This window comes from Vigna unguiculata, chromosome 3, assembly GCF_037176805.1.
Source record: "Vigna unguiculata cultivar grain cowpea cultivar isolate G323 ecotype 2 chromosome 3, ASM3717680v1, whole genome shotgun sequence".
NCBI lineage: Eukaryota > Viridiplantae > Streptophyta > Magnoliopsida > Fabales > Fabaceae > Vigna > Vigna unguiculata.
Genome location: NC_140794.1, coordinates 3,435,166 through 3,443,807, shown reverse-complemented (window position 1 = coordinate 3,443,807; position 8,642 = coordinate 3,435,166). Strand labels below are relative to the sequence as shown.

General features: G+C 37.0%; 2 protein-coding genes across 3 annotated transcripts; both read right to left on the bottom strand.

Annotated features, from left to right (window-relative positions):
- Positions 1 to 1,725: 1,725 nt before the first annotated feature.
- Positions 1,726 to 3,612, bottom strand: LOC114178280 (BTB/POZ domain with WD40/YVTN repeat-like protein). The gene has a single exon (XM_028064097.2). The coding sequence runs from the start codon at positions 3,400 to 3,402 to the stop codon at positions 2,026 to 2,028; it is 1,377 nt and encodes a 458-aa protein (XP_027919898.2). The 5' UTR covers positions 3,403 to 3,612; the 3' UTR covers positions 1,726 to 2,025.
- Positions 3,613 to 6,165: 2,553 nt separating this feature from the next.
- Positions 6,166 to 8,642, bottom strand: LOC114178605 (hydroxyproline-rich glycoprotein family protein). 2 transcript variants are annotated; one of them, XM_028064611.2, is made up of 2 exons: positions 8,350 to 8,642; positions 6,166 to 7,750 (listed from the first exon to the last, which is right to left on the bottom strand). In XM_028064611.2, exons 1-2 carry the CDS (start codon positions 8,464 to 8,466, stop codon positions 6,482 to 6,484), a joined length of 1,386 nt encoding a protein of 461 aa, XP_027920412.2. In that variant the 5' UTR covers positions 8,467 to 8,642; the 3' UTR covers positions 6,166 to 6,481. The 2 variants fall into 2 exon arrangements, with proteins under 2 accessions (XP_027920412.2, XP_027920413.2); XM_028064612.2 differs by having other exon boundaries at positions 6,166 to 7,735; positions 8,350 to 8,638.

Sequence of the window (8,642 nt, the reverse complement as noted above, 5' to 3'; positions counted from 1 at the left end):
GATTTGATAAAGATTTTACTGATTTAGTAACATTTTTAGTTGAAACTCATATTCTCTCAAGTTGCTCCGTCTTTGATCAATCTATGATTATTTGAAATAAATAAATCATCGTTTGATTGACTAAATTAAAACTTAAATGGCCCTAATTTTTCAAGAAAAAAAAAATTAACATCTTTCTTACTCAAATTCTCAATGATTACTCAAAATATAATATATTTCTTATGAATCCATTTTCAGATAATTACAAATTTTGTCCCAAAAAGATAATCAAACTATTATATAAGAAAGTTAAAAAATAAATTTGTTTCATCAAAATTTGACCATTTAAGTAAAACATACTTTCCAAATCATTTGAACACGAATTACTCAACCTTTTCTATGAATGATGTTGAGTTTTATAACATAATAATTCATCCTAACAAACAATCTCCACTTTTTCTACCATGATCATAACTTTACTACACCGAAAATAATATAAGTTCTTAAAATATTAAACACTCATTCAAATTTCATCAACTAAATTCAAAACTTCTAACTTAAATAAAATCTAAAATTTTAGTATTTAATGTCAAATCGTACAACCGTTTAACAATTCATTTAAGTTTACAAAAAAGTATTAAGCACGTCGCCAAATTTAGAACAACTTCTCATAGAAGTCAATGTTAATGTTACATACAAACATTCTCTTATTCTTAACCTTTCTAAAGGTTCTGTTTTCTCATAACAAAATAGTGAATTTCTATTGGGACCCTTATTTTACTCAACCTACTCATACTATTGGGTTTTGTTTCATTGTTCCCAGCCCAAAGTTCAATAAAATAAAAGCCCAAATCACTTATGATAAACAACGCCTAACCATCAGTCCTTAACCTATTTCTCATAAAAAGAAACAGCTAAATTTCCAAATCCTTACAACTTTTTTCATATAATTTTAGTATTCATATTTTTTACAAAATTTACCGTTCTCTAATTTTAATTATATTTGATAAATAATACGAAAAGAATTGTTTTTTTCTGATGGCTCCAATTAAGAAAAAGTTTTAAACCAATATGTTTGAATAATTGAGCGCCTGAACCAAATAATGCATGAAGCAACGAACTAATTATTAGTTTTTTTTAGTGCAAGATTTGAAGTCATACAAGTGTACACAAATTTTTTCAACATATATTTTTATACTTTACGTAAATCCCACAAAAAGATACAATTTCAGCATATTCCATAAAAATCAATTTACTATTTATAATATATACATATTTTTGTAAATACATGCAATTTTCTCTTTAATCTCCGAATAATATTAACCAATATTTGGACACGGGTCTTGTAGTGAAAAGACCCAATTCCCTAATTTTATGTTTTCAAGGCCATTTCTGCACTTCATAATTTTAACTTACACTTCAAAAAAGATTATACATTCTAAAATACGAAATAAAAAAATACATTGAAAATTAAAAATATAATTTTTTATATTTTGAAATACACAGTCTAGAATGCAAAACTTTTACGTGAACGAACTAAGTTGAAATTATAAACATGCATGAAGAAAGGTTATTTCTTTCTGCACCCCATAATTTCTTTCTTTAACCTAGCGGTCACACCTCTTGCATCTCCATACACAGGTTCTTCTGCACCTCCATTAAATGTATCACCAAACTATCTTCAAATTGATAGTTTCCTAAACAAAAACTTTGACCAAAAAGAACAAGAGAATATCAAAAGTAAGGTACATGAATCATCGTAGACAGCTATTCATATTTGTCTCACTATACCAATATTTGATAATTTACAAAAGAAATGTCAAACAAAGAAAAAAATAATTGACACAATTTGTCAAATTGGAAGGTGGTAGGGTAGGCATCTCACCAAACACGAAGAATGTACAAGGCAGGGTTTATTTACAATATCTTTTCACCAACAAATTTAAAAATTAAAAAAAAAAAAAATCTTTGTCTTCTCTTTTGAATGTAACTAAACTAAATTGAATATGGAAGAAAGAAAAGAATAGAAAGAAAGTGCATTGAGCATCAAAATTCCCTTGAAGAACTCTGCCACACCTCAACACATTGCTGATCCTTCCTGGTTAAGAACATGGTGCTTCCTCCAAAGGCCAAATTTGTGATCTTTGCACCACCCATGTCTCTCATTCTACCCATCAAGTTCTTCTTGAAGATTCTCCCACCATTGCCACCACCCATGACAACCTCAGACCAGAGCTCCACGTCACCACCCTTCGTGCAAAACACTTGATTCCCCTGCGTTTCGATTTTGCACCCAATCCCTTCCTTCTTCCCATTGTTCGTAACCTTTCTTTTATCCCCGAGACAAACCCACGCGCTCTCAGTGCTCAAATTCCGCATGTCCACGTAAGAAGCTTCGCCAGAATTCACCCCAACCTTAAAAATTACCGACAACGGATCGCAAACCGCCACGTCAGCAAAACAATCCACCTTCTCGGAAATTTCCCACACAACGTTTCCGGATCGAACATCCCACAACCGTATGTTACCGGAAACGCCGGAGGGACCACTGTGGGACCCAGAGGCCATCAACAGATTGTAACCCTCAATCCACTGTAACTTCGTCGCGGGAATTGCCGAATCGATGTCTGCGCCGAAGATTTCGTTGTGACCGATCTCGGTGATGGGGGTTAGAGAATGCAAATCGTAAACCATTATGGAATTGGAGTTTCGGCGCGAGGATTCGAAGCTCACGAACATGTTTTCCGAGGAGGCTCCGATGGCTTGGACGGTGGACCCGGATTTCGTGACGTTTTCCCAGTTTAGGGTTTCCCTGACGCGGCCGTTCTCGAGGTCCAGGATCTGGAGGCCGGAGAAGTCGTTGGCTCCGGCGGCAACCAGAGTCGGCGAGAGCGCGAGGAGGGAGTCCACGGCGGTGAAGTGGGTGAGGACGGTGGCCTTGCGGCGGAGGGACCAGTCGAAGGAGGTGATCTTGCTGCCGTGCGCGACGTGGAGGGCACCGCAGGCTGCGTCGGCGGCGAGGGCGGAGGGGGAGTCGCGGCCGTTGAGGGGCAAAAGGAGGGATTTTTGGAGGTTGAAGGGTTCCAATTGAGAAGGGTTGGAGAGGGAATTGATGAGGAGGGTTTCGATGCCGTAGAATTTTGACTCAATAATTAGGTCTTGGAGATCGAAAGCTTTGGCCTTTGAGGGAAGGTTTCCGGTGCGGAGGAGAGAGAGGAGGAGCGAGAACATTTCCGGGTCTCTGTCTATGAACGGCGTGTAGATTCCAGAAGACTCCGCAATTCTGGAGAAGAAGGTTTTGGGACCCGCCGAGGTTAGTGTCTGTTTGGTAGTTTGGAATACTTGGCCTCCGACATCGATGGAAACTATGTTGGAATCGGGCTTGGGGAAGCCAGCTGGTTCAGAACCTGCAAAAGGTGGCATTTTTGTTGTTGTTGTTGTTTTGATGTGAATAAGGAAGAATGAAAGAGAGAAGAGAAGAGAAGTTTGTGGTGTGATTGGAGTTAGGAAATGGAACGAGGATGTTTGGTAGATGGAGAAAAATGAGGGGGTTATATAAATTGTGATGGTTGACACAATAGAAATGGTGGCTTATGGTGTGCCTTAAGTGTAGGATCTGGTGGGACTCTAGAAGGAGCAATGCCCAAAAAGTCTTGGGGTGGGTCAATCAAAGATTGTCCACTCTTCTAGATTTGCATAATTGCATTACATCATTGCCAACGTGTTTTTATTACTTTTTTTTTAGATAAAAACATTATATTATTACTCTTTCGCCGCCCAAAATGGACCGTTTGGATTTTGACGAGAGACTAGAATAGAGGTAATATATTCAGAGAACTGCGGCCAGGATCTCTCTACTCTACTACTGGGCATTCTTGCACGTTTTTTTCAATTTCAACGGCTGGGTCAAATTTGGTGCCCCCAAGGTTTCGACTATTTTAAGTTTGTGTTACGAAGGAGAGCTTGTTTGACTATTTGACCACTTAACATTATTGATAAATTAATAATGTTTAAAGATTTTCCAATAAGCTAGTTTTAGTCAGCAGATCGAATTTTTACGAGCTTATGGCGCCGAGATTTAGTAAGAAGATACAGAAACAAAAGTTCTACCTTGTTTCCAATATTGGTTAGTCAGTATAATTTCTAGAATGTTATATATGTTTGGAAGCAATTGGGTCCTTAGTCAAGAAATGTTTTTTAATGTACATAGAACTAATAAAAATATACGTTTCAGTATTGATACTTTGCTTCTGTAAAAAAAAAATATGGATACTTTGCTCGGTCTAGGATTGACCTTTTAAATATAAAAATGTATTTGTGATTTTCAAAAAGATAAAAGAAGTGATGGTCAAGCATGCACACCAGGATTAGAAGATGGAAACATCTAGGAAAAAGGTAAGTTTTGTCTGAACTGGACCTGGAGTTGCTTACTTAGGCCTCTGAGGAAGAATGTGCTGGGCCTTTTACTGTCCCTCATTATACTCCATTGACAATTCAAATGAACCTAAATGGAGTGTGTTTGATTTTGATTTCGTGTACAGTCATACCAAATCCAGTTTAAAATTATGCATATACGACTTCAAATTCAATGTAATATTAACTTTTTTTCCAACACCAGTTTCATTATTATCCTGCCATTTCAACACCTATTCATTGGACTTAACATTGACTTAACTAAAAAAAAGTATATTTTATTATTGACTACCAACATATTATGCAATTTTAAATCATGCAACTCTTTTGCGTAAGAATTTTAGAAGGGAAAACAGAAATTGGGAGTGTTTTTGATGAAAAAAAAAACAAGTAAAGAGAGTAAAGAATAAGAAGAGAGCAATGAGTGTATCATGTATAGGCCCTTACAAATAAACTAACTTGTCATGTCTCATATTGGGTTTATATGTTGTTTAGTTAAGTATCTATCGGAGTTTTTATGTATTGTTATTTGTCTTGTTTGTTGTTGGTGGTTTCTGGATCTGTCCTCCATATTAGACTACTTTATCCATTATATATGATTAGACGAATCTTGCAATATGCATTACACAACTTTGTCCATATATTAAGTAGACGAGTCTAACAATACACATATATGAGTGTGTCCATATCCTGATCAGGTGAATCTAACAATCTAACAGTACATACTAAACGAGTTTGTCAATGCATTGATTAGACAAATATAACAATACACATTATATGAGTCTGTTCATACACTACACGAATTTGTATTTTTAACGAGTCAACTCTACATATTTCTGTATATCCTTTATACCTTTAGATAGTTCACTATATTCTTGCACATGTTTTATCCTTTATATTTTTACAAAGTCTATTATTTATATTTTTATAGATATATTAATTTTTTACACTTATACAATTTTTAAGACCGATTCTATTCAAAACTAATTATAAACTTAAAATATTTATTTATTTTTTCTCAATATCTAAATCTCTTTATAAACACACAAACAAATGTAAATTCGTCCATAGACACTAGTTTACCACTAATTTTTAATAAATTAATATATGATTCAAAAAATTTAATAAAAAAATATTTTTTTAAAGAATTTAATTTATTTAAAACAAAATAAAATAATGTTTAGAATTCGTCTCCTAGACAACTTAATTTTAGCATCCAAATGCACAACACAAAAAATTTTGTTCATCAAAATTCGTCTCCAAAGCAAAAGGAATTCCCCCAGATGAATAGTGAAGTGGTCTATTGTAGGAAACAAAGTCTCTTAAGGTCCAATGAGGTTAATAAATTTAACAATCGGTCCACAACAGGAGGAAAAAAAAAAAAGAAACCGTCCATATCATACTAGAGAGTGATACAAAACTCCCACATGGTACACGGGGAGTAGGATGAGTTTTGAAGGAAAGCAAACAAACATTCTGTTTATTGTAGGAAACGTGTCTTTTACTAAAGAACATTATAGTTCAAATGAGGGACTTCGTCTCCCAATTTTTAATCACTTGGATCAGAGTTAATCCTGTATTTAACTATGCCCAATTTCAACAATCTCAAAATTACTGACTCCATATCTGGAATCTAATAACACAACAAATGTTACCAACATTTGTTGACGTTGGAAAGTCCCATGAACATTCACTTTTTCAGAATATTGAATTCGCACGCACGAATTTTGACCTCGGACCAAGGTTCAAATTTGGTGTATTCATACAATCCGATAATCATGATCTTTAGCTATATATAAAATCAGCATCATCAGTCAACTATATTATATATATAATCGTAGAGGGTACATACGCTAAAAATGTACAGCTTTCTAACACAAACTTGGTAACAACTACAACACATACCTTAAGCAAACTACTATTATTTTTTTTTTCGGGGTCATTGGATTCAAAAAGGAACCCCATCACTGTGTTAGACTTGCAAATCTTAATTTACGATGATTCAATCTAGCATGTGTGCTGTTGGGTTGTGTCAAGCATATCATGGCACAAAATCAAAAACCAATGCCAAATTCGTGAATCATTATGGTTAGCTGACACCAGGTTGAATCATTGGGAAAAAGGACCAATCTTTGGTGGCCCCTCTCTCCTTCCCTGCAACTTTCTCATTAGCCCACCAGTCAGCAACTATATTGGGAGCAAGAGAATCCCCTCCATCTGCTTTATCAAAGTTGAATTCTTTAGCAGAAGCAAGAGTTAGGGACTGATCCTTCTCGTAAATTGTTGCATCATCTCCACTCAAATTGGTTTCCAGTGGTTGATCACTGTGAGTCTCAGCAAGAACTTGTTTCTCACTGCACCCGGTTTCTGCAAATTTTTCTTCTCTGTCTGCTGCTGCTGGAGCATCGTTTTTCAATTTCGACATGACCTTAGTCCATGCTGATGCCGCCGCTGGCTTGTTTTCCAGAGATTCCAAGACTTTCTGGGCAGATACATCGAATGAAACTCTATGATTTATACTAATCTCATTAACCCGATTGTTGCTTGGACGTGGGGACATTTTGATCTCAGAAACCCAATGATTTGAAAGAAAACCAGCTTTTGCAGCATCAGGGGTGAGAGAGCCGGAACCTTGGTTTGACTTTCTGTTTTCGTACGCAGAAAGTTTATCAATGCTGAGAAGCTTGGGAGGGTCTGCTCTTTGGAAATCAAGAATATGGGAGAGAGTGGCATTAATTTCGGAGTCAGGGAGCGGCGACGAGGCGCCGGAGGCAGAGATGGCGGATCTCGGTGATATGAGTTGACCAACCGGACTTCCGGGGTGAAACTGATATGACTGGAAATCATAGTGAGATATTTGGAAGCGCTGAAAGGTGTCAGCATTCTTGTTGTTGGGGTCAAGAAGCTGAGCAAATGGAACCTCCGGCGAAGAAGGGGTGGTGAGGTGGACAGATTCGGGAGGCGGGGTGAAAGGAGCGGTGGAAGAGGCTGAGAAAACGGGTGGTGATACTAATTGGGTTTCGTGCGCAAAAGGGCCAATGGCAAAGATTGAAGCAGGACCACCGGGAGAGTACATGCTGGCAGAGACACAAGTGTGTGAGATTTTACCGACCGGTGAGTGTGCGGTTGAGGGAGGTTCTGATTGAAAGAACGACGCCGGAGATGAGGGAGGTGCGGCGAAGGGGAGTGTTATGGTCGGTGGTTGTGTTGAAGTAACGGTTGCAGCAGGATCTGCTCCATTGGGGGTTGTTTCTGGAACAAGGATGGCATGTCCAATGCGCTTTCTGTTTCTTTGATATCCAAAACACCCTATTTTGCTCAACCAGCTTCCCCATCCTTTCTTCTGCAACCAAAATAGCTGAATTAAATGTAAGGAATCAAATTGATGCAGTAAGTAAAAGATCCAAATTTCGATGCAAACAAAAGAAAATGAGAAACCCAAACAATCATACTGACTTTTTCTTTTCTTTTCTCTGAACTGTGCATATATTATCAGCAGGTAAAAAAACTCTGCTTCCAAAATAGAAGACTTCCACAATTAAAAACAAAACAAAAACTATTCCAAATTATTAGTACTAACTCGTCAAGAAAACGACTGATATCAACTAAAAGCATTCACAGTGAGAAAAACCGAGGAGTTCCAACTTCACACGCTTTGATATTACAGAAGGCAAAGACCAAGCACAGGAAAATCCTAACATTGTTCAATTATTTCTCTTTTCTTCTTCACGACCTCACTATCTAGAAAACGAAAAGTTTGCTACTTTATTTGCTCGTGCACAAGGGGGGAAAAGAAGAAAACAAAAACAAAAACAAAAAGATCTCTTCTTTTCGGAAAAGAGATCAATCAATTATAAAATAAACTCAACCAAACTGAAGACACAGCAAAACTCGAGAAAAACAACCCGAAAGAAGAAAAATGATCGAAACCCATTTTTTGATGGTTGTAACTTGTACCTGGGAAGGAGGTTGAGAAAGGCGATTGTGGGAAGCAGAGGCTATGGCAAAAGCAGCAGCGTTTATAGTGTCGAAAGTAGTGTTGTTGTTAGCATCAGTCCCATTAGTCCCTCTCATGTCTGTGCGTGAGCGATGAGAAAATGTTGCGGAGAAGAAGAGAAAAGGGGGGTGTCGGAAGCATAAAGAAGTGGGAAATATTAGGAACAGAGTTGAAGGGGGTTATGATATGATAGTGGAGAATCAAATCTGAGTTTATGTGTTGTGGTGTTGTGTTGTGTTGTGGCGTGAGTTGC